Raw genomic sequence first — 25,299 nt, 5'->3', positions numbered from 1 at the left:
GTTAGATTTTATAAACCCTTATGCATTTATAACATAATATTTTTTTAAACATAATTATAAAGTATCTTTTTTTAATATTTTGATCGTAATTACTTGAAATATTGTAATATAAAAAAATAAAAATTTTTTTAATGAATTTTCTTGAATACAAAAATTATGGTTAAATAAGAATTTAATTATTTTGTAAATAAACAAGATCAAAGTAAATTGTTTTGTAAATATAAACAAATTATTTATTTGCAGAAAGTAGTTATTTTTGTTTTAAATAATAAGTTTTTTATTTGAGTAAGTTATCCAAATCTTTGGATATATAAGATCGAGTCAGAAGTACACATTATCGATAGATAGACGTTTCAAAGTTTTATTTCTTGTAATTAGAAAACCACACATAATAAAATAAAAAACAGTATTATGAACTTTCCCAACTATATTTTTATAAAATAATGATGAAGTAAGTAATGTTTTGAATATAAACTGCAAAATTAAGTTCTAAAAATAAAAATAAGTGAAATATTTTAACAGTATTTTAAATTTAATAGTATATTCAATACTACATTAGTAAAAATATCTGTGTCTAATAGCTTATAATTGAACCAAATGTTCTTATTTAAATATTTTAAACATTATAATGTCTAAAACAAAAATGTTGATTTTAAAAAAAGGTTTAAAAATATTCAGATTTTTAAAACAACATTTTTTTAATTTAAACAATTTATTTAATCTTTAACATTCTTTCAAGTTTAAAAAAAAATTTTTAACCAGATAAATATTTCTTTACGTTTAACATTTGTTTTTTATATTGTAATTATTAAGTATAAAAAAAATTAAATCAAATCTTTTGTCAATCAGACATATTTTTCAATTTATAAATCGTTTCTTTTAATCAACAAATTGTATTAATTTGTTTCAATGAAATATTTAGTTAAAAATGTAAAAATAATCTTTTTTTTAATCAAATAATCTTTTTATTTTATGAATTATTCTTTCGATGTAAAAATTATTATTTTATAAATGTTATTTAGAATAAATTACTGTTTGTTATCACACAGTGTCCATAACATTGATGATTCCTCTAAACATGTTATCTGTTTACATTTATTTACGGTTGATAACAATCATTTCTTACGCTCAGCTTCTGGCCAGCCAAGCGAGAAAAACGTGTCTAATTTAACTTGCGGACATCGCAGTTGACTCAATCTCCAAACGCAACTCGGACCGGTCGGCCTTCCACGGAAGTGGTTCCGCGATGATGCGATCTGTGTGAGAAACGGAGGAAGCACGAGACAAAAGAGGAAGAGAAGACGATGTGCTCTTACGACCTCAAACTATACGATCGGAGCAGATTCTGGCAACAAACGATGGACTGGTGTAAATTCGATAAATTTACGAGAAATAAGACCGAAATAAAATTAATAAGAATAGATTCAACTAGACTACGCAGTTATAGTGCGATTGTCGGTGAACAGAGAACATTGGCAGAAATAAACCGTCACGATGAGTCAGAAAGTCCTCTCCTTCGTCTCGCGCGTTCTTACCAGAGTCTTCGTTATATTTATTGTAGAGCAGATGCACATCGCTCTACAATAAATGGTTCCAATTCCCGGACAAAATGTTGGTCAACGTACCTTACAAACGACAACGCACTCGAAAGATTTGCATTATCGTCCACCAATCTGGAAACGCGGCTGACTCCGCGTTTGCGAAAAATAAGACCAAATTCTTAAACCCACGATCGTGTAAAACAATGTGAATGAAATTAGAGAGTGGCAATGACACGAATGTTCGAAAAACTCCATTGAAAGCAATTGTCATTGCGATTGTAATTGTTAATTATTGCTAAGGATTTACAATCAATTGTGTTATTTCTCTGACTCGCGATTACATCTCGCTTCGAAAACACTCAAAAAACAAATCTCTTGCGATATTTTCTTTAATTTGTTTTTCTATTACCCGCATGGAAAAATAAAGAATGATTGTAATAAAGTTGCAGCAGCAAAAATATGTGTAGAAGCTAAGTTTAAGCTTACAACTGGAGCACACAACTTTCACAAATCACATTCTTGCTGCTGCAATTAATCTTTTTTTTTACGTAATATTTTTATTGTACGTTTTTGTAAGAGACCAACAAACAAACGCCTTTGGATTATAATTGTATATACAATATACGGATCATCCGTGTAAATATTATACATACCTGTGTAAAGTTTATAGCGCGTGACACGAGACACGGCCGTGCTATTTGATTTTTGCTACGATATCTGTAAATAAATTATCTATAAGCACTCGTGTGTGTGTGCATATGTGTATATAAAAATATCTTGATATCATTGATATCTTTCAACGGTATCAACGCGCATACTGTAATTCATGCATGTTAGATTATTATTAAAATTTATAAATAAAATCTTCATAAAATATTGTTTTAATTTAATACTCATTTTTTGTTATGCCGTTTTGCGGAGGCAAAATGAAATTTTGCGCTACAAAAGACGTTGCACACCATTTCAACGCAGTCAAAACGTCATTTCTTCTTTTAAGTTGAATTCTCTATTCATCGTACATTTGATTAATATTAAAATTATCAAACGGTTTGTTCATATAAATGCAAGCGAGGTCCTCGCGGAAGACGCAAAAAGAATTTTAACAATTCGTGATTATGCGCAAGCTCAGTGTGGGATCGTTAAAATAGAAAGCAAATACACCTCGTTAGCTACGCAGAAATTCGACGCATAAAGCTAAAAATAAAAATAAAAATAAAAACCGGCAGTAACCGGAGATAAGCCACAGTCATAATATGCATTAAAATTAATGCACGTTACTACGATGCATAGTACAACCCGGGAATGTATGTCTGTGTGTTTAGCCATTCTGCGTCAATGAGAAATACAATAAAATATATGTACGACTCAGACGAGCATATCTGGAGAACATGACACGAATGACGGTGACATCATCGACAACGCATGCGCATCAATGGTAGATCCATGACCGTAGCGTCGCGAATGCCTGACGAACTAAAAATTAGCTAATTATGCAATAAAAGCATAGTTTAGTTAATTTAATACAATAACAAAATTCTTTTATTGCAATTTCATTCCCTTGTTTTCGTAACTTTCCAATCTATCGATCATGAGATTTATTTTTAATATATCAACTGTTTCATCTCAAAAAGCTTGAGCTTCTCGAATGTCAACTGACCTTTACACATCGCGTACTCTTTAAAATGGAATCAGTGTATTATCACTGAAAGACAGTAAATAGTCACCGATGATCTCAGTTATAAATAAAGCATTGTAAATTAGTAACGCTTCGTTGAAAGAAATAAGTATCGGTATTAATTAGTAAGATTTCACTGTATGAATTAGTATCGGTATTAATTAGTATATCTATGAAATATAAAAGGGAAGTACAAAGTGTTTGCATTAAAGATAAAAAGTATTCATTATTCTCACTATTTTGTTTTCGTTAGTGATATTTTCTCTAATTCAACTTAAGGGTGCAATGGCACAAATTGTTCGTGCATCGCGTAATAAATCAGACATGTTATGTGTGTGTGTGTGTGTGTTTTGTTACGCAAAACTCATTTCCATATGTCCCAGTGGAATGCGTTACAAATTCACATAACCAATGAATCGAGATCTTTGCTATTATATTTCTGTTAGATCAATCTGAAAGAAGATAAAGAATGATTGACCGATGTTAACGCACCATCAAACTTGTTTCCATAGAATATGTGGAAGTGAGTTTTGCATACCAGAAAACGCGTAATTTTTCTGATTTATTACGCGATAAGAATTATACGAAAAATTTGTGCTAATAAACTCTAAAAGAGTAGACGTCCATCCTTGACCGAATATCCTTGAATATCCTTGTGATATATAACTACTGCAGTATCCAAATTTCTGAATGTTTATTATTGAACGACACGATATTGTTACGTATTTAACTTACAGGCGATGACTTTGTGAGATAGATATTACTTCATAAAAACGATTAAAATCTTTTGAAAATTTTTTCTTATCAAAACGAGCATTAATTTATGTTAGCAGATAGTACCTTATAATCGCACAATATTACTTAATATTAAATAATATTCCTGAAATATTAATGCAAAGTATTAATATTAATAAAAAGTGGTTATATATTCACTCCTGATAATATTATATAAATATTACATGAATATTATATTAGAGGTAAATAATATTATTTTTAATTATGAAGAATATTAATTTTAAATGTAATAATTATAAAGTTTATGAGTACTTTATTATACATAATAAATTCACATTAATTTCTGAACAAAAATAATATTTGTACATTTTCATAATATTTCATAAATATTAAAATAACGTAATATAAATGTTATATAAAGTGGACATGTAACATTAATACAATATTTCTATAATCTTAAAAAATATTGTATCCTCGGAATAATATTAAAATAATGTTCTCGTAATATTATTTTAATATTATATCCTCGGACTAATATTAAAATAATATTCCTGGAATATTATTTTAATAATATTTTGATATTACTTTAATTTTTAATAATATTAGTATAATATGCTAAGATAATTATAACACTTGTAGGATAGATAGTAATTTGTTTTAACAAGTGTGATGATCTTCTGTGGTGATTAACTACTTACTTTGAGTATTAAAATCACCCTGCATTGTATAATATATATTCAGTAGTATAATATATTATATTTCGTAGATCTACATATATAATAAGTCGATGTGTAAACTGCGTTATACAAAGAAACATATTGCAAACATTTTGTTTAAAATTGTGCTTTTCAATCATTTGTTCATATTAAAAAAAGAAAGAAATGCCTGCAAAGAAAAAAGTACAATAATGATAATAAAAAATTTAAGTATTATCGTTAAATGTCACAGAAAAATCCAAAAAGATCCATATTAAACAGCAGTGCAAATTGGTGTAGACGTTTAAAAAATTCAAGGCAATTTTGTTTTTAAAAAAGAACACGTACTATATTAGACGAGTTTGCGAGTGCAAAATTACGTAACGGCAAAAAACTTGATAAAAAAAAAAATCATATCACGATAATGATTTATCGTCGATATGATGAGGTTTCTGATATGAGTACGACCATCTAATTCACGTAGTTTTATTGCGATATTTCGTAATGCGGCTGCGTTCTCGTGATACACCGATACACGCCAAAAAATATATGTGTCGCGGGTCGTCGCACACCTGTACTACGATCGCACGTAGTTACGCTACTGGGACACAGCGCGCAAGAGCGATGACGCGGGGCGACGAGCGTTGCGTCGCGACGCGTCGAGTTGCGTTGCATTGCGTCGGATCGGGTCGTCGGCACGCGCCCGCTCGAGCCGCGCAGTCGTGCGCGCGTATCGCTCGGGACTAGGCACGTCTTTAAGTATCGGGCTCCGATCATACGGAGTCGTCGAGTCGCGCGACCAGCGAGACCCGCACGCGAAAAGCACGCCACGACGACGTACGTACGGCGCGAGAGAGCCGTTTTGCGCTAATCACGCGAAAACTCGCGGCAATCTGCGCGACGACCTTGACGGACGTGCGCGCCGGGAAATACGCGGGCGATTAGAACAAGTACGAGATTAGAGCGGACGCGGAAATCCCAGACAAGTAGCGCTTTCCTCGGTCGAAGTTGACGGGAGCGAAGAAAAAAAAAAGAAACCGCTGTTACTGCTGCTGCTGCTGCTGCTGCTGCTGCTATTGGCGATGCGGTGCCGGTCCGACAAAAGTCGCAGTCACAGATAAGGATCCCGCGAGCATTCGCTCGATATTGGAGCCGCGCGACCAAGCGCCGAAGGTCGTCGGCGACGTACAGCGACACGCATGATCTGACTGACACCGAATCGAGGCACGCGGGTGTGTTTCGGCAGCGTTGCGTGCGTGCGTGCGTGCGTGCACGCGTGTGTGCGGGAGACTGGATCGTTCGCAGAATCGCAAACGAGTCTCTCTTTCTCTCTCTTTCCCTCGCCGAAATCTTGGTGGAGACTAGTCGCTTATTATTATCGCTCCACGACGATCCACTCTCGATCGCTAGCGACGAAAGAAAACTGAATTAAAGCACCATGCGCGCTTATATTTCCAGACCGGATCGCTGAAGCTATATATCTTCACAAGGTTCTCGAGATTATTGGCGAGATGCCTGCCTGAGAACAAGGCACCCGCCTTAGTTTTCCTTCGATATTAGAGCCTATTGGACCCAACTTTACGCGGAAGTGACAACATACTGATCGCAAGAGAGCAGTAAAAATCGAAAATCTAAGACGGAGAACGGCACTCGCGAGGGACGTGCGGTGAAGAAACGGAGGAGAGATATGGAAACGATGTGAAGCGTCGAGTATCGCGTGCCGATAAGATCGTCGCGATCGGTTCGAGAAACGGCCGTGCGGCACCGGGCGGACAATCGCACTTTCGGGACACCTTTGCGAGTGAAGGCTATGTAAAATGCAATTTTTCTAACGCGGCTCGCACAATGAATTCGAGAGCGAGTGTTGGAACAATTTCGTGAAAGCGGTTTGTCGCGATTGCGAGACCAACGATTCAGCATTATTCGAAGAAAAGGTAATTAATTGTTCCGTTACACCACGCAAGTTTCTGCCTGAATAATTTACGACCACTTTTACCGATGTAGATTAATTTTAATGACAGTTTAATTTACTCTAATACTTAGAATTACGTTGTAAAAGGATTTTTTATGTTTAAGTAAATATATTTATCTTAATGTCATATTCTTGATTTAAATAAAAATATTAGCTAGTATAAAATAATTTACTTGTAAACTTGGAAAATATTTTTAAAGGAAATGATGTTAAAATAAATATATTTACTTGAACACAACAACTTTTTTATTGCAGAAAAAAAAGTAGTCATAAATCAAGATTAAAGTTAACCTGTATTAGTAGAAATGGATAAAATGTTTATTTAACTGACTTCCTAACTCTCACTGTATCTATAGGTACAAAGGAAAGAAATAAAGAATGTAAAAAGAATTTTGTATATTGTCTTTGCAGATAATCATGAACAATTAGAAACAGTATTTTAAATAAATATTTATACCGATATAATATTTAAGATTTCAACAAAATTTTTCTTTTAAAGTATTATTTGTATCATATTTTTATTTATGCACGTCTTGTACAGTAATATCAAAATCACATATCCTTGAAAAGAATTATTCTGTAAAACGTATCAACAATAATTATTTTTTACTTTATTACTCAGTTTTTTTTAATAATCCCGCTATATGTAAATTATTAAAGCAGTTTAATTAATTGCCTTAATCTTCACATTTTTAAACTGTCATAAAACTTAATAGAAATTAAATTAGTTCTGTTTAGATAACACACAAACATAATTTACGATTTAAGTGCCCGTCTACGATATAACTCTTTAAAAGCTAAAGATAGCGGAGAACAATATTTTCTTATCTATTTACGTCTTTAAATTGCGATTCTTAGAAAACACTTTATCATCTATCGTATATCGTCCGAAAGATGTTAATAAGATGAAAAAAAAAGAAATATATATATATATATATATACACACACACACGCACGCACGCACGCACACACACACACACACACACACACACACACACACACACACACACACACACACACACATACTCAAGGTTGGCGTTGTTTCTTCCACGATGAACACTTTGTTTTTGCAATGGAAACTTTTCATTATTATGCACGATCGTGCGCGGTATTACATTGATCATCTGTTGCGTACGAGTGCGTGCGAGCTGCGTACGCGTGGTTGACAGTCGCGTGTCCGCGAGCAGAGCTCTCATTCCGGCGTATTAAATTAATGTAATTACTCGGAATCGTATCAGTCTTCTAAATTACTTAATTGCTTTTAAACTGCGTGTCCGTTTCTTGCAACGCCCTCCAGTGATTGTACATTTGTTTTAGAATTATGAATCATAGAAGACGAAAATCGAAAAATATTCCATTAAGAAGGTGTAGATATAATGCATATCAAATTACAAACTCTTCATTTGAGATGCTTTTAAAGTATTCTTAATATCTTCTCTCACACATTTAATTATATTTATTTTATACCAACTAATTTATTTTATTAACCAATTTTATTCACAAGTAAGCTTTATAAACGTTCAAAGACTATACTGTCTTTACTCTGGACCTTTTCTGGGAAAGATCCTTTTTTATTTCAGTCAGAATTTAATTTACAATATTTTTCTATAGAATAGCTCTTGAGAATTTAGAACTCTCAGAAAAATGTAGAGATATTTGAAAAAAGAATTTTTAATCATTGTAAAAAAATTATTGTAAAATTTCAATCCATGTGTTCAATTTTTATCTGAAATCTACAAGTCTAAGACTCTTTAAAAAAAGATGAAGTTGCGCTTTTTTCCAACGAAACCAGCTAGTTCATTTCGTTGGAAACTTATTTGAATATGATTGCCATCGCTTGCTTTCAAGTCAGTTTTATAATCAGATCTTCCCATTCGGCACGGCGGCGTTAAGCTTTATTGAGAAAATTTGTTAATCAAATGCTTGAACAGTCTGCTTGATCGTAACCTTCATTTTGCATCGAAGATTTTGCACCGAATTTAAAATCGAGCGCGAATAACGAATAAACGTAATTATGAGCTTAAAGATACGATTAGCGTAAGCGAAATTTGTAATTATTTTCAACTACCTACACTTTTTTGTTTATTTATTTATTTTTTTTTGTTTAATTATTTATGAATTAGTCCTATCACGCTTGAAGGATAATAGACACTAGTGAAAGATCTTCCGGTTTTATGTATAAGTTCTCCGAATTGTTTGCTTCAGCTGACAAGATTGATGAAATTTTCAAGTGAAATTCAACGATGATCGAGAATGGGATGATTGTCAGTTAAATCAGTCTATTATCATTTTTGACTCACAATTTGGATGGATTCTTGGAAGATAGTATTATTGAAAATAGTACTTTTAATTTCTATTATATGAAGTGTGCGCGCAATATTCTGTTCTTTTGTTACACATATCATATTGTACTTATTATTTTCAATGTAACATGTTTTCATAAAAACGCTTTTATAAAAACTATTCTGCGGTGTTATACGTTTCTATTGCGACGCATTTAAGGAAAAACTATTGAAATGAGATCCCGTAATGATAAATGAAGCTATCAATCTACCATTCATCTGTATATAAGGCGTTGTCAGACCTGAGGGAGGCACGCCCTACTGTTTCTGATGTATTATTGCATTACATACATCGTGATAATCTTGTATAATTAATTAAATTATTGCTCTGAAATTTTTTAACTAACACATTTAATAATTGTATTCTTTCAAAAGTAAAATTTAAGTAGAATTTATTTGCAAAACGTAAAAATTTATTCTTACACTTTTTCACAAAAATTGAAACGGAACATGAAGTTGATGGCTTCATATGTCGTTATTAAAAACATTATAAAGTAATTTTATTAAGATATTTTATTGTTAACATTAACATATTTTTATATTAACATTTTTTTCCTGTTACGTTTGCGCAATTTTTATAATACATTACAGGTATAAAATTCTCGATTAAAACATATTGCGCAATATATAATAATCTTATACAGGGTGTCCCATTTTAACTTTCGCGCCGTATTATCTCGAAAACAATGCTTTATAACAATAAAAAATATAAAACTTTTGAGATTCAATGATTACAAGATTTTATCTTAATTTAACTCATTTTAATATTCTTGATAAAAAGAATTATTACATGTTTTAATAAACTAATTACTATCGGTAATTGATTTCATCAGTTAAATGAATAGTAATCATCAGTTATCGATATAGTAATTAGTTTATTGAAATGCTTTATCAGTTCTTTCTTTTATTTTAGTTCTTTTTTTCCTCTTTTTTGTTTTTTTTCTATTTTGTATTTATGTTTATATTACTTTTTAGTTTTTTTTTTTAGAAATACAATCCAAAAACAAAATGGTATAACGGTTTTTTTATGATCTTTCTCTACATATTACAAATTTTAAAATTAATTAGAGCTTTATTTCACGTTTAATGAACGTTATAATTCATGTCATACAAATTGATTACTAAATGACGATAATATCATTTTTATTGTCTCGGGAACGTGGGTTATCACGAAGCTTTTAACGATCTTTGCTTTGAATTCATTCATTCTTCACAATGTTTCGCATAATTTTCCATACTTTTATCAGCAATCATTGTTATTAATTGAAGTAAGAAGACTTCTTGATCTGTTTCTTGAATGCTAGGGAAAGTTTATGCAAGAGCGTATGAGTGTATTTTCTGTCAAATAATATGCATGTTAACGCCCAGCAACTAATGAGCGATAACTGTCAGCAACAAAGTACGTCATAGTCCCAGATATCAACACATATAATAATGGAAAGCAGAAAGCAATTGTACTTAGCTGATGATAATACACTTAATCGGTAAACACTTTCCGGCAACGATTAAAACAGTATACGTAAATCGTTATACAAAGGGAACGGAAAAAAGTTCTCTTCTGTGATATTGCACAGCGTGAAAAACTGCTTCATTAATAATGCGATATAAGAAACAGACTTATTACACTCATTTACAATAAATTTTTATTTAATTATTTGAAGTCAGACTAGGTATTTCTCATAAATTTTTGGATGCTGAAAATGATGCGGCAAGCTAAATTTCACCAGCATGTCAAGTTTCCAAAATAATTGAGGTTTAATGTGCTAAAATAGATTTTTTGCGATATTTAAATTTTTTGTGAAAACAGTTAACAGTTTTCTTGAAATGTTGATTGAAAATCGAGAATGTTTTGTTTATTTCCTATAAAATGCCTTTCATAATATGTTAATTTTTATTTATTATTATAAAAGATTTAAATACAAAATTTTGATTAGATAGCAGATTTTTCACCTTTAGCGATAAAATTATTTATATTTAGGATTTATAATTTGTGGGTATCGATACACTATATATAACGTAATTTATATGTTAGATTTTGTACTAAATATTATCATCTCAGTTTTCAATCTTTTATCAGAGATGTGGTTACCTCTCAGTGTATTTCTGGTATGTTTTTATAATTTATACAGAGCTATATAGTTTAAACGCCGGTTCCGAACATCTTAAATTAAAGAGGTTCTCATAACAAGATTCTTTCTGTGGTTTGTCATTGCCTTCCGAAAGGTGACGGTCAAATAAAATCGGATGTTTCTGATCAGTTGAAATTTAAACCTAAAAAATGCGTAACTCTCTATGCCACTCCGCTAAATATTATATTTAATGTATAATTTATATATATATATATAATAAAATATATACATTGATTAGATGAATACAAAAGATCGTGCTCAATTTATTATTAAAACTCAAGCGCTAATTTGGCATGTAAAATTTCTATATTAATCAATAATGTAATCAATTTTATTTTTTACTATTTTTTCTCAACGTTCTGGTAGTATATGGTTGCTTCGACCATAAAATGACCTCTGTTTTACATTAAAGAAGGAAGAAATATGTAGTTTCTGACGGCTTCTAAAAATGCGAATTTTTCGCCATTCAAATCATTTTGCAATGATTGAAACAAGTGATAATCCAGTGATGCGAGAATACGGCGGGTTTGATGTGATATTCCATTTCAATTCCTTTAGTTTGCGCAAGGTCTGTTTTGCAGTGTTGTTTTGCATTATCGTGGTAAAATATGACTCTTACAATTGATCAGAACTGAACGCTTTTTCTGAATTGCTATCTTTAAATTGTCTAATTATTAACAGTATTTGCCAAAATTAATTTGGCCAATGGAGAACAGTTAAAAATAAATTATTCATTTGCAATTCTATCAAATACAAAGCATTACCTTTTTAGGATGCAAATTAACTTTTGCCAATGGATTCTGCATACTCATCTGCTAGTTTTCACAAACTTTTGCATTGCACATTATCCATTGTACAAAATCCATTTTTCATCGTCAATCACAAGTGGATTCAAAATGACTTTTTATTTAGTTAAGCAAAAAAACAGCTGTAGAAACTTGATTCAATTTGTTCGCTTCGATTAACAAACGCAACATTCAAGCTTTATAGTGTATCCAATCTTTTTTAAATACCGAAATGCGGTCGTTCTGTCAATGTTAAGTCTCTCAGCAATCTTTCTGTTGAAATTTGTGAATTATTTTAAACGTGCGCGTGTGCGTGTGCGTGCGTGCGTGCGTGCGTGCGTGCGTGCGTGCGTGCGTGCGTGCGTGCGTGCGTGCGTGCGTGCGTGCGTGCGTGCGTGCGTGCGTGCGTGCGTGCGTGTGTGTGTGTGTGTGTGTGTGTGTGTTTATATAATATTTAATGGAATCTCTTACGATAAATTACATTACGTATGCAAAGTGTCTAATATTATGTGTAACGCCACTTATGAGCAAATACAGTGAACTAAACTGACAATAAATCGAAAAATACCATTTTGCAATTTGCTGAATCATTAATGAATTATTAATTTATAAAGATATCGAATTCGTTCGGCTTACCGCCAAATGTAAGCGTTCTATGAGATACGACTGCCTATTGCAACGGTTATTGTTGTTAAGCATGCAAGAAGATGTTTGGATATATGCTTTATGTGAACGACACAATTATAGTTACGCACCACTTCTGCATATTCAATGCCTTGTAAACAACTCCTCGAATGCCTAATAACGATGACCGTTGGGTGTCTCATCGCACACTCGGCGCGTCGCGGCGGTAGGTCGAATGAATTCGGCTATCTTCAAATTAACAACTTATTAACGTGAAATTTGCAAAATAATAAATTTTTTCAAGTCAATTTAGAATTTTGCTCTATCTATTCGTAAATGGTGTTATATTTAATGTTAGATACCCTGTATGTATTAATAGTCACAAACTATTATAAAAATATTAAGTATGTATCACTTCGTCACAAATTGAAAATATGCTATCTGACAATTAGCAAAACTAAGTATTTCATTAAGCATTTCAATCCTTTCCTTCATAATAGTACTAAAAAATAAAATAAGTATTAAAAATTAAAGAAATACATTTTATAGGGAATGTACAATACACTTCTAATCAGAATTTCTTAAAACTAATTCTTTTACAAACAAATATTAAATAGCACATCCATTTTTTAAATCTTATTTATTTTGGAAACCCCAACATGCTAGTGAAATTTAGTTTCCATCGTTTTCAACACCTAAAAATCTAACAGGAAGACTTTGTACGATTCAAAACAATTTTTAGCTATAATTAGGATGTGAACAATAATAATTTAATTATACAATAATAACATAACAATTAATAATATAATAACTATTAAAAACTCGACAATTTTATAGATATAAAAAATTGCACAATGAATTATTCTTAATCCATAGAATTTACATTTGCTACTATTTATTTTACAGATTCACGTGAAAAGAAGTTACTCAGATCAGGAGGACATTAACTGACGCATGAACCTGCGTTTTACTAATTTTTTGTGGACAGTTATTTACATTACGTAAGATTAGAGGAGAGGCAACACCATGGCCAATTCCGGCCAAATTACGCCGATTCGAATCGAGAAGTGGACGCTGCAACTCGTCTCGATTCCAGATCGTTTGTCCGTGAGCTCCTTAGAGGAGGATTACGGATCAACTGAATCCGAAGATATGTCTAGTAGCCCGGACACATCCTGTCGCTCGAGCGCCGATGCAGACAGAAACTTCGATCTCGACAAGGACTTCCGCGAGAAATTGATCAAATACGAAGACATAATCGAAAAGATCGAAAATCTACGGCTCTCACGCAACAACGACGAAGACAATGAAGATGCCAATGAGAACGTCGATAGGACACGCCTTACCAGTAGCGAAAATGTGGACAACATTGAGTATCGGGACAGCTGCAATTTGCAATCGAGCCGTCATGCTGATAACGAGGACATAAACAACAACGAGGATAACGTCGATGACAACAAAAGCTGCCTGCCGCTTAACATACGCGATGATTCTCGTGACAAGAAGCGATGTCAATCTTCGTATGAGAACTCCCTGGATGACGATTCGGAAGTCGAACAGATAGAACAGCACGAACATGAGGACTCCGATGATTCCGACCTAATCCAACGTGGGCCAATCAAGCCTGACTTCCAACCCTTTCGGGGACACCCTTATCCCATGATGAGTCTGCTGGATTACGATAAGACCGCCCAGCAGATCCTGAGGAACAAGGATTACAGCGAGAAGCTGAATCCTTGCTTAGACCAGCTGTCGGATTCAACCCAGGCATCGATCGGAGGGATAGGTTTGGCAATGGATCCTAACTGGACCGGAGAGAATGACAACCATATCTTCCGTAGTGGAGACCTTAGTAATGAAGTAAGTTTTGTTTTACTATTATCTTTCCGACATTGTGCCAGTGAGACGATATTCTTATGAAATGATACACTCCTTGCCAAGGTGTTATACCATGTGTTGAAAAACAAGAAAACTCGAATTAAATTACATTCTTTCAGATAAATGTGCATAAAGTTCTAAAGAAAATGTAAGAAAACAGGAAATGCTATTTTTTTAGATGAAAATGTACTTTTGCTTTAAGAATAACCTTATAAGTATATGTTGATAATAAATATTTGACGGCACAAAAATCATTGCATAGCATGCTATTTGAAAGTACACATATCTGGATATATTCCAAAAATCGTAAGAATAAATACGTATATTGTTATTTTAATTTCCTCGGTTTATCTCCACGAAAAAGAAGGGAATCTCTTATTATATTTATTAGGCATTACACTTAATTTTGAGGTTTCTTTCGGTTAAAAATTTATTTTATATTTAAAGGAATGATACATTATATTTCAATGAAAATATCTTTTCTTACATGCTACTTTCCATTTTTCTGATAATAAGTGAATTCCACAATCAAAAAAGGAAATGGAATCAAAATTAGGTGTAATACCTAATACTTGTATATTAGATGTAAAGGAAGGTAAATACAAATCTTTAAAATTCTTCCTTTACGTATAATGTTAGCAATTATACAGGGTGATTGTTAATGATTGTATTCACTTTTTACCATAGGAGCATGATTTCCCGATGCATTTGTAAATTCTAATATAATAATATGTTAGAAATACATATTCGTCGGTAAATCATGCTCCTATGGTATAAAGTGGGTACAATCATAATCATTAATAAACATTAATAATCACACTGTATAAAGCGTAAGTTGCTGAATGCGTGCCGCTCGTTTTATTCATATTTTATTAATATTTTATATTTTTATTTAATATAAGCAACATTTAATGATAAAAATATGAAGTAAACGAGACATGAATAATATAGCTAAAACTTTACCAAATTATATATTGTTTCGTGTATGCAAACAGATACCACTAATGTTAATTTTAATTGATTTATGTAGCTGGTAATAATGTAACCATGCAATCTTACATTGAATATTAATTTTTATAAAAGAAGTTTATTGTAAAATATTTAACGTTTGTTTTATATGTATTTACAATTCTTATAAAGATTAAATCAATATTTTTATAAAATCTGTCAAGTTTTTCTAAATTAAGTATACCGCCACAAATTTTATAACAATAAACAATATTAATCAAAGTCTGATAAGTGATAATAATAAAACTAATAATTGATATAAATAAAAATATGTTAATTTCCAAAATAAATTCAAACAAGAATTATTTCAACTTTCTACAATTTCATTATTGTTATTTATCAATCATTAATTATTTGATCCCTTTTTTGATAAAATATTAAGAAAATGGATATTAGTTAATGATTTTTTATATATTTATTGAATTCATAAATTCGATACTTTTAAAACAATACGATTTAGAAAACTCACAGGCGACTTATTAAGGCAATCGGTTGCACAAATCGTACCTTTTGCGAAAAAGCTTAAAATAAATTAATTTGTTATTGGTGTAAGATTAAATATTGTAATAATAGATACCTGAAATATCAATTTAAAATTTTTAACGTTTACTTGCATATAAATCAATATATTAAATGCAAAATATAATAAAAAATGACTTAAGTGGTACGCATTTGGCAACTTTTTCTAATTACTTGGCTGATAAAGATCTTAAAAGCGTTTTGATGAACGAAACTACTGGTGTCGAGATACGACGTAAAAAGGTTTCCGCTTCGTAAGGAAGAATTTAATCTGAAATTTCAGACCGCGCTTCCCTCCATAATCGTCGACGATCCGGGAGAAGAGTCCTTGATGGACATCCTGTCGCGTGGCGGCTTTCAACCCGCGGTACGCTCAGACGCCGGCAGTCACTCGATTCCCTCGCCAAGCGCGAAAACCTGGTCCGATTCCCCAGCGAGCAGCTACAACTACGTCGTCTCGAGGTCGAACAGTCGGGCGTCGAGTCGCGCCCAGTCACCAGGCTCCGCTGCTAACTTGGAGTCGCCGCAGATGCACGTCAACGTCATCGGCAGCCCGCTCGGTTCGCCGCAGGTAAGTCCGCGATAATCTGCATAAATGTATGAGAGGAGCGCGCATAAGTAGCGCTTCGACGAATCCCGCATGCCTGGAATAAGTAAAACGAGGCGCTATCTTGCGAAAATGTGTGGCGCGCCGCCCGCGTAAAAAGATGAATTGAGATGAATTGTAGATTAAACACAACCGCAAATCAAAATACAGCGCAGTTTATCTATTTTGCCGCGGTAGGTCGCGATATCGACCCATTCGATTTATCTCTAAACTGTTGCGAGTCAATTGTGACTGCACATTTTTATAGACATTATTTTTATATGTGTTGAATATATTATACTTTTGTAATGTTACTTGCACAATTCTTAGATCTTCCATATCAATTTACTTGAGTCATTTGATAATAACATTGAGTGTATCCAGTACGTTAGAATTTATTCTTCTTACATAATATATTTACATTTATTTTCATCTACTTATTATCACGTACAGGCAATGCTAAAAATAAAAAATTTACATATTACCCGTAATAGAAGATTCAGATACTTACAAGTCTGATTAATACGCCACATTGCTCCATCCATAAAACACCTTTTACCACGGTTTGACTAGCCTCATACAAAACTCAAATGGCTTATATAAGTTTATGTAACGATTGCTATTATATTTTGCTCTGACCTAGTATAAGTACGAAAGGAATTCATGGCGATTGACTCAATTAACCGGAACGCCTTCTTTCTAAGGTTGCATCGACATATCGGGTGCCGCAAGCGTTGTCTTCCTCGTCCTCGTCCAACCATTCCTACAGCGACGTGTCCAGCCCGTTGAATTACCAGACGCCCCTAGATTATCAGATCGAGGAACAGCTTGGTGAAACCCTGTCTGGCTGGAAGAATGTCTACGACTCTTCGGGAACGATTGTCAACAGCAGCGACACTATTGACTGCACGTTACTTCAGCTAGTAGAACAAATCATAGAGGAGGATAAGCAAGGCAAGACGTTGAAGGAGCTGCAGGTTGCCTCGGACGCATCTTGCTTCTCTTCGACCTACAATAACGAGTGGGTGTCTATGCGAACGTTAGGGAACGATCTGAATCCCGCGTCTCGCGAGTGCCCCGCGACCAACATGCGAAACGAGAAGCTGGAAGATTGTTTGGGAATACCCAACGTGAACCCTATCCAGATCGCGGGCTTGCCCATCGATGGCGATTTCGTGTCAGTTTACGCGAGCAAGGGAAGCACCGGTGGATGCGCGTTCGTGAATCGTGCAGCAAATGCCCACGCGACAGACATGGAGCCAAGATATTACGAGCCGAATGCGAAGAACGAGATCAATACGTCAATTGTGCCACAGCACAATGCAAGCACCCTGCACCCTGAGATTGAGTTGACCAACAAGACTTCCACAAAGACATCCGAACAAAACTTGGGCGTGTCTCAGGAGAAGTACACGATGTTGCATACTGTCAATGAAGAAAAAAGGTACGATCAGCCACCGTCGATGTTTGTACCCAGTGACTATCAAATTCCAACAATGGTATCTTCATTCATATCCAGCGGTTCTCAGAGGTAAGCTTGATAAAATTTAAATAAAATAAGGCGAGGATGTAAAAATGAGCGAGGAGAATGACAGTAATTTGAAGTATTCAAGAAAATTGGATGGTTTTTAAAGAGATATAATCAAAAAATTAAAACGCTTTAATCTGTTTTAAAATTATGTAGAATATTTTTTAAAGCAAAACTAATATTATATTACAATTTTAAATCGATTGACTGTGTGGCTTCTAAAAAAAATTTGAGTTTTATACATGGCATCATACTATATAGATGCATCGAACGATCTTACGGTACTTTTTAAAATGCTTCGGTATACATCAAAATTATAAAAATAATTAGAACAAATCTTTTCGTATGTATTACAAAAATTAACCTCCGTTCGCCAGTGTTTATATTGCTAGAATATTCCTAGAATATTATATAAATTGTATTCAAAATTAAAATAATATGCCAAAAACAATATTTTTAAGATTATTTTAATATCCGCGTGATATTATAAAAATGTTCTACAAATATCGTTATAGTAAAAAAATTAAATGTAAATTATTATGCATAAAATATTCATAAACTTTATAATTATCACATTTAAAAATTATATTATTCCCGATAATTTAAAATATTAAAATATTGAAATTCATTATATAATTTTATTTACTTTATATAATATTCTTATAATATTATCAAAATTGTATATATAACCATTTTTCATTAATATTATTTAATATAAATTAATATTACGCGCTTATAGAAATAGAATCTAAGTACATGTTAAAATTAACAATTATTGTTATGCTCTCAATAACATAAGTCACTTACTGTTGAGATTATATCTCGATCATACATCCATAAACATGAATCAATGATCGGAGTTCGTGGAATTCAAGAGAAGCGATGTTTATAGAACAAAGCCTCTCCTTTCTCGAAGACACGATCGGAGTTTCAACTGCGTTCCGTGCTTCTAGATGCATTTATAACGCATATTGTTATTGCGCTGCTCGCAAACATAAAGAAAACGTGTTCTTTATTTCCGCGAAGTTATATAATCTAAATTAATGGTAGATATTACAATGGAATAGACGATAAGCATTGCAATAAATCAACAGTTCAAGTTTTCAGTGACATATTTATGTTTCCGGCGCCTTCGGGTGATTAGAAAATGCGAGTCTAGCTATTAAATAACTACTAGAAGTAACAATTAAAACTCATATTGTAAATATCATAACTTCCCGTACAGCACGTAATATTGCAATATAACAACAATATTGCTGCAATATTGCTGTAATATTACAATATCGCTGTAATATTACTGCAATATTGTAACATTGTTGCAATATTGTTGCAATATTACGTGCTGTGCGGGTTAGCATGTTTTTTTTAAGTTTTATTTCTCAATATGATTTTAATTCATGTAAGTAAACCGTTTTTTAAACCAAGTCGTAACGCGAAGTTTCGAGTATTATCGTTTTTACGCTACTCGTGTTAAAATATATACTCATCACGGCTTTCGCACGAGAAGCGTGATAAGAAGTGTGGTTAACGACCCGATTTACCACGACAGGAACTCGAAACGAGGAATAGTACCGTGGCCTTCACTAAACTTGCCGTCTGTGAAAGCAAGCGAGAGGCTGAAGGAAGGATTGAATCCTAAGGAAGTGGAAAGAGCCATGAGTAATCTGCTGAAGAAATCCATAGAGGAACTAGCGGCCGCGGACGAAGATGGTGACACGTGAGTAACGCGTTCCACTTTGTGCGTAAATGAACACCGCATAAAAAGCGTACATTACACTGTATACAGTAAAAATATGTTACCTGATACTGCCACATCTTCTGGCGTAGTATTATTGCAATTGGCAATAAGAGATAATTAACGTCTCACTTTTGAGAACTGGACGGAGAAGAGAAGAATCACTTTATCCTGAAGTTTTTTTCGCCTGCTAAAATGTAACGTTTGCGTGTAATAGAGAGCTCATGTGCCTGGTGGGAAATCCAGAGGAATTAGCAAAGAAGAAGGCTTACTTGGCGCCGTTGGTCGAGAGATTGGGCAATCTGCCGGGCGCTCTATCAATGGTCAACAATCGCAACGAGGACGCTTTGTACTTGGCCGCCATAAATTGCCCGGAAATGCCGTATGTCACCGGATATCTCGCCGCCGCAATGCTGCAGAAAGGGATCGACATCAACCAAAGATTATATCACATGCGCGTGAGTTTCCACGTGATTCATTTGTTATGCGAAAGTCATTGTTTTCGAACCATTTATTAAGTAATTGATCGCTTTAACGCGGAATCGATTAAGGAGTTGTTAACGAGTTTTGAATGAAATAATTATGTAGAAAATACTTTCTGTTATCTCGGCGAAGTAATCGCACAATTATTCGTTAATAAATTCGTTTCCAAGTGACTAATTGCATAATAATGAGTTGTACAGCGAACACATTGAAGAAAGCATAAGCGTGATTAGCGCGGTTGAAGAGACGTTGAAGATAATTTTATGCATGATGGCGAACAATTTTCTGATACTATTGTTACTTCCGTATCATTCCAGGGTGACACGCTGATACACTCGGTCGCGGCGCGGGGCGATTCGCACGGGGAGATTTTGGCGGAGCTTCTGGCGTTGAAGACGGTGCAAGGGAATCCCGTGTTCGACCTATCGAGGTGTAATTACGACGGTTAGTTGAAACAAAAAATGAAGTTAAAGAGCATGAAATTGTACAGAGACTCGAGGCATAGAAGAATAAACATGTGCGCGTTTCAGGGAGAACCGCTCTTCATATCGCGGTAGAATCGCACGATCCTACCGGGCGGGGCATCAAGTCCTTGGCCACGGCGCGTCTTCTCTTGGAGAACGGCGCGAGCACCAAGGTCAAAGAGAGCAAGTGCGGCGACACCGCTTTACATATGGCAGCCTCATTGAATTGCGATCCTGCGCTCGTGAAGGTAATCCACCTGAGGGATTTCCCAACTTCGCGCGTCAGTTACTCGTAAAATTATCAAGTTAGCCATGTAACAATCGGTTCACTAGACTTCTAACAAAGTGATATTTATACATTTTGTAATATATATACCTTCCTGGAATTACCAACGTCGTTAAGTTTTACGATTTTCTTGTAGTATAAGAACAGATAAACTAAAAATAGTAACACAAACTATTTTGTTATAGAAATACTGAATAATCTTTCTGCTATTTAATTCCGAGAGATTTTTCTAAATTAATTCTGACGCGTGTAAATAAACTTGTTTTCTAATTAATATTAAACAGGCCTTAATTGAAGCAATTTATAACTTGAATACTGTTAAAATATCAACGCTATACGGAAAGAATGATTTTGCTAAAGTATCTAAAAATTTAGTTGGATACAGGTCTAAAAATAATTTTGTTGGGCCATCAAAATAATTATGCTAAATTCTCAAACTGAATTGCTGGAATGTCAAAACTTTTTGCGGCATTACTGGTCGTGCTTGAATATCCGTAACAATATTATTTTGATGATCTAATAAAATTATTTTTAGATTCTATATCCAGCTAAATATTTAGATACTTCAACAAAATCGTTCATTCCGTGTAAATTTGAAATTTGCAAAGAGACGATTTTTTATTGTCCAAGTTTCATTTAGAAAAAGATTTAACTTTAAATTTATCAAAGATCTTGTAGTTAGAAAGAAATGCGCATCTTCTGAAACATGTTGGATGATATTTTGACTATAATGTTGTGCTTAAATGAAATGATCACTCATTCTTTATCTCTTTTTGTGTCTGACTGGTGGATAAGAAAAATCCACCAATCAGAAATGACTATAGAGAGCAAAAAGTTGAAGCAAGAAGTAATTGAACCATTCAGTCTTGTTCACCCAGAATTCTGAGTGATAACCTTCGACACGTAATCGATAGTGTTATCGTATTTGATGACAAAACAAGTGTTATGTTAGGCACTAATAAAGAATCAATTTTGTGCATTTGATGCGTGTTTTTCTCGACCGCATTTATATTACATAATACGGACGCTAATTGTCTCTTTGAAAAGGATTGTAATGTCTGCCGATCTGCTATTTTCTTCATTTTGTCTCGAAAAAGAGTTTAATCATAATAATATTCCGCACATAGAGTTATCTCTTCTTTTCTCGTGTTTTACTCTCGATTAACACAATTATTTTAAACTATAAATATAATATGACACATTTAATATCCTATATTCCATTAAAAAATAACGAGTCTTATTAGTAACTTTGGCATTTAGAAAAAAAAAAAAAGTAATTGTCACCATACAAATTTATATAAGGCTCTAAAAATATTACGAAGTAAAAGATACAAATATTTTGAAAGATAGATTATAATTTAAAAAGTGAATTAATAATAAGAATAAATTTTCAGTGCAAGTTATTTAACACAATGAGACCTTATTTGAAATACACTGTACCAGGATTAAACTCTACAGAGAAAAAAAATTAATATTAAATCAACAATTCATTGCTTCATGTATAAGCAAGAGTATAAAATCTTCTCGGAAAAATTTATAATCTTAAACAGACGTAATTTACTTATAGAAAAAAATTTTGTTTCTTTATGTAAGCAAATTATGTCTGTTTAAAATTATAAATTCTTCCAAGAAGATTTTGTATTCTTGCTTATATATGAAACAATGAATTGTTGATTTGATACTAATTTTTTTGTGTGTAAAGAGCAGCGTGTACTGCGCGACGTCGACTTCCGCAAACTATATGCTCAGACTTTTCTCACGTTCTTACAGGTACTGCTGTGCAAGGGCACTTCGAATGTCGTAAACGAGACCAACTACATGTACAACACGCCACTGCACATGGCCGCGGCAGTCTCGAATACCGTGAGCCTGGAGAAGCAAAAGGAGGTCTGCCGGCTTCTGATACAAGCCGGAGGTCAGACGAACATACAAAATCGACAGGGAAAGACGCCGCTGGCGCTCGTCTCACCGGAAAGAAAAGAGGCCATCAAGAGGATATTCTACAAGAAAGCGTGATAAAAGATACGAAAATGAGCTCGATGATGAGCTTCACTTAAGACTGATCTCTGCGGAAGTATTTAGGAGCGCGCACTTGGAGCTCCTTGACGCTTCCCGCTCCATTTCGCGACGCAAGCAAACTTAAGACTGTGACTCAAGCCGAAAAGGCGTTGTTGTACCAACGATATGTACAACATTATTAATCACGTAAAATTATCGAAGAATATATTGTGGTTCCGAGTTGCGGATCGACAAGGAAAAGCTATCCATTACGCTAGAACGTCTTCGTATTTGCAGTGTCCATTTAACAACAGACTTAGATACGTTTTTTTTTTCTTTTTAAGACTAACTATATAATGTTTTTTAAACGGAAGAAGTGAGAAATATACATGTTACATATATATATATATATATATATATATATATATATATATATATATATATATATATATATATACATGTATATTATATTTAAAATTATTTGATGTTTCTTTATCTTTATTTTATAAAATGACATTTACTATTCTAGTTGCAATCTAGTGATATGTGTAATATAATTTTAATATAAAAAGAGATTAAAATCAAGTTGGTGCGTCCAATGCTAAACATGAGAATGTGCCTCGAAGACACCTTTGTGTCATATATCTTTATGTCTTTGACTTAACTTTTGTGCAGTTAGCATAGCAAATGCTATTACCACCTGAAATTATATAATTACGTAACCATTGCACTCCAATGATGTTTAAATGACCAACAAAGATGGATATTTCTAATACCTCATACCAAGTGCTTTCTATAATTATTTATGTTAAATCTCAAACCCCTTATCTAACTCATGATTTCTTTTATTTTCTTTTCATTCTTTGTTCTTATTCACATCAGTAATTTGCATTCTCTTGTTTAAGAGTACGCTACCGCTCGAAAGTATTTGTTCACTTTGTCTTTCTAATTAAATGATGAGAATTTGTAAGAAGAGAAAATTTTAATCTTCCTGTAACCTATTAGAGTAAAAGGTAAAAATCTTGATAAGATTAAAATTATTATATTCTACATATATAAAGAGAATAGAAGTAGAATTTAAACGGAATTAGGTATAAAAAAAGAGATGCATGCAAACCTCGGAGTAGGCAAATACTTTCGTGTGTACTTTGAGGTAGTGTATAAAAAGGTACTCTATTCAGTTGCTCAAAGTTTTATTAATCTTTAGAGAGCCGACATTTTTTCTTTGACATTTCTTTCTACGTAAAATTTATGCATTTATAGAACCTACATTTTGCTCAATGTTTCCAAGTTTGTTGCTGAAAACACTATAGTGGCCAAATGACACGGCCAATGTAGAATATTTTTAAAATTTGAATTTTAACGTTTTAAGGATTTTTGATATCGCTAATCACGATTATGATTACGATGTCAGATTGTCGAAATTTTACACAGAAACAGTGTTGTCAATTTAAGTGAGTAACAGCAGTAACTTCATAAAACTTTCCTTCAGCGTTACTCAAAGCTAATGCACTGACGTAAAAAGTTATGCACCTACTTTTTTTATTCTTTTATTTTTGTTTTATAATTTTTTTTATTTTTTTATTTATCCACATTAAATAATCTATCTCTGCTGGCCCTCTGAAGATTAAATCGCAACGTTAGCAAAGTGGAATTGTAATATTTTATAATAACTTTTACAATGTCTTTCTTGGATTAACGTGTACATATCGTCTATCAATACTATCTTATGTAAGTTAAGTGCATTTAAATATGTATTAATTTTAGTCATCAAGCGCATATGTATGTATTGCATGGATCTTATACACCAAAACAGCTTGTTCCACGAAGCGAGTTTTCCCACAGTTTTCCCAGCTACACATCATCCGTCATACAACGGGAAAGAAACCTCTTGCTGATGACGTTTCCTTTAATTGTCCTCTTTATAACGCATTTTTCGCCATTTTTACTCGGAAACGCAAATGGAAGGATGCCAAGTGCTAAGTCAAAGCTGCAAAATCGTTACGTGGAACGTGGAATCGGTTATATTGTTACGGAATAAGGGGGAATGAATGGCGTCAGTGTTCTTGCCGCGTGTATAAATGTGTAAACCTCTTGATTATTTCATGAATCGGAAAGCTGGCGCCGCAAAAGTCACCATGATGCGCCCAGCAGTGTGATGACTCCGATAGCGATGCGAAAGTGCGGCGTGCGTGCGTGCGTGCGTGCGTGAGTGCGCAAGTTTCGTTGAGCGTGCGTCTGTAAAAGTGTGCTACATTAGCATATATGTAAATCACAAATACATTTTTATACACACGATAACTAGTGTGCGCCACT

The 25,299-nt window shown here is 33.4% G+C and overlaps 1 protein-coding gene across 1 annotated transcript; it reads left to right on the top strand.

Annotated features, from left to right (window-relative positions):
• Positions 1 to 5,219: 5,219 nt before the first annotated feature.
• On the top strand, positions 5,220 to 25,284 carry LOC105200176. Its single transcript, XM_026138858.2, has 9 exons — positions 5,220 to 6,580; positions 13,405 to 14,358; positions 16,187 to 16,474; positions 17,194 to 18,020; positions 19,567 to 19,734; positions 19,970 to 20,210; positions 20,553 to 20,679; positions 20,766 to 20,947; positions 22,756 to 25,284. Exons 2-9 carry the CDS (start codon positions 13,525 to 13,527, stop codon positions 22,999 to 23,001), a joined length of 2,913 nt encoding a protein of 970 aa, XP_025994643.1. The 5' UTR covers positions 5,220 to 6,580; positions 13,405 to 13,524; the 3' UTR covers positions 23,002 to 25,284.
• The last annotated feature ends 15 nt before the right edge of the window (positions 25,285 to 25,299 follow it).

The sequence above is a fragment of the Solenopsis invicta genome, chromosome 7, assembly GCF_016802725.1.
Source record: "Solenopsis invicta isolate M01_SB chromosome 7, UNIL_Sinv_3.0, whole genome shotgun sequence".
In the NCBI taxonomy this organism is placed as follows: Eukaryota; Metazoa; Arthropoda; class Insecta; order Hymenoptera; family Formicidae; genus Solenopsis; species Solenopsis invicta.
The sequence above is the reverse complement of the archived record's forward strand: the minus strand, read 5'-3'. Positions and strand labels throughout refer to the sequence as shown.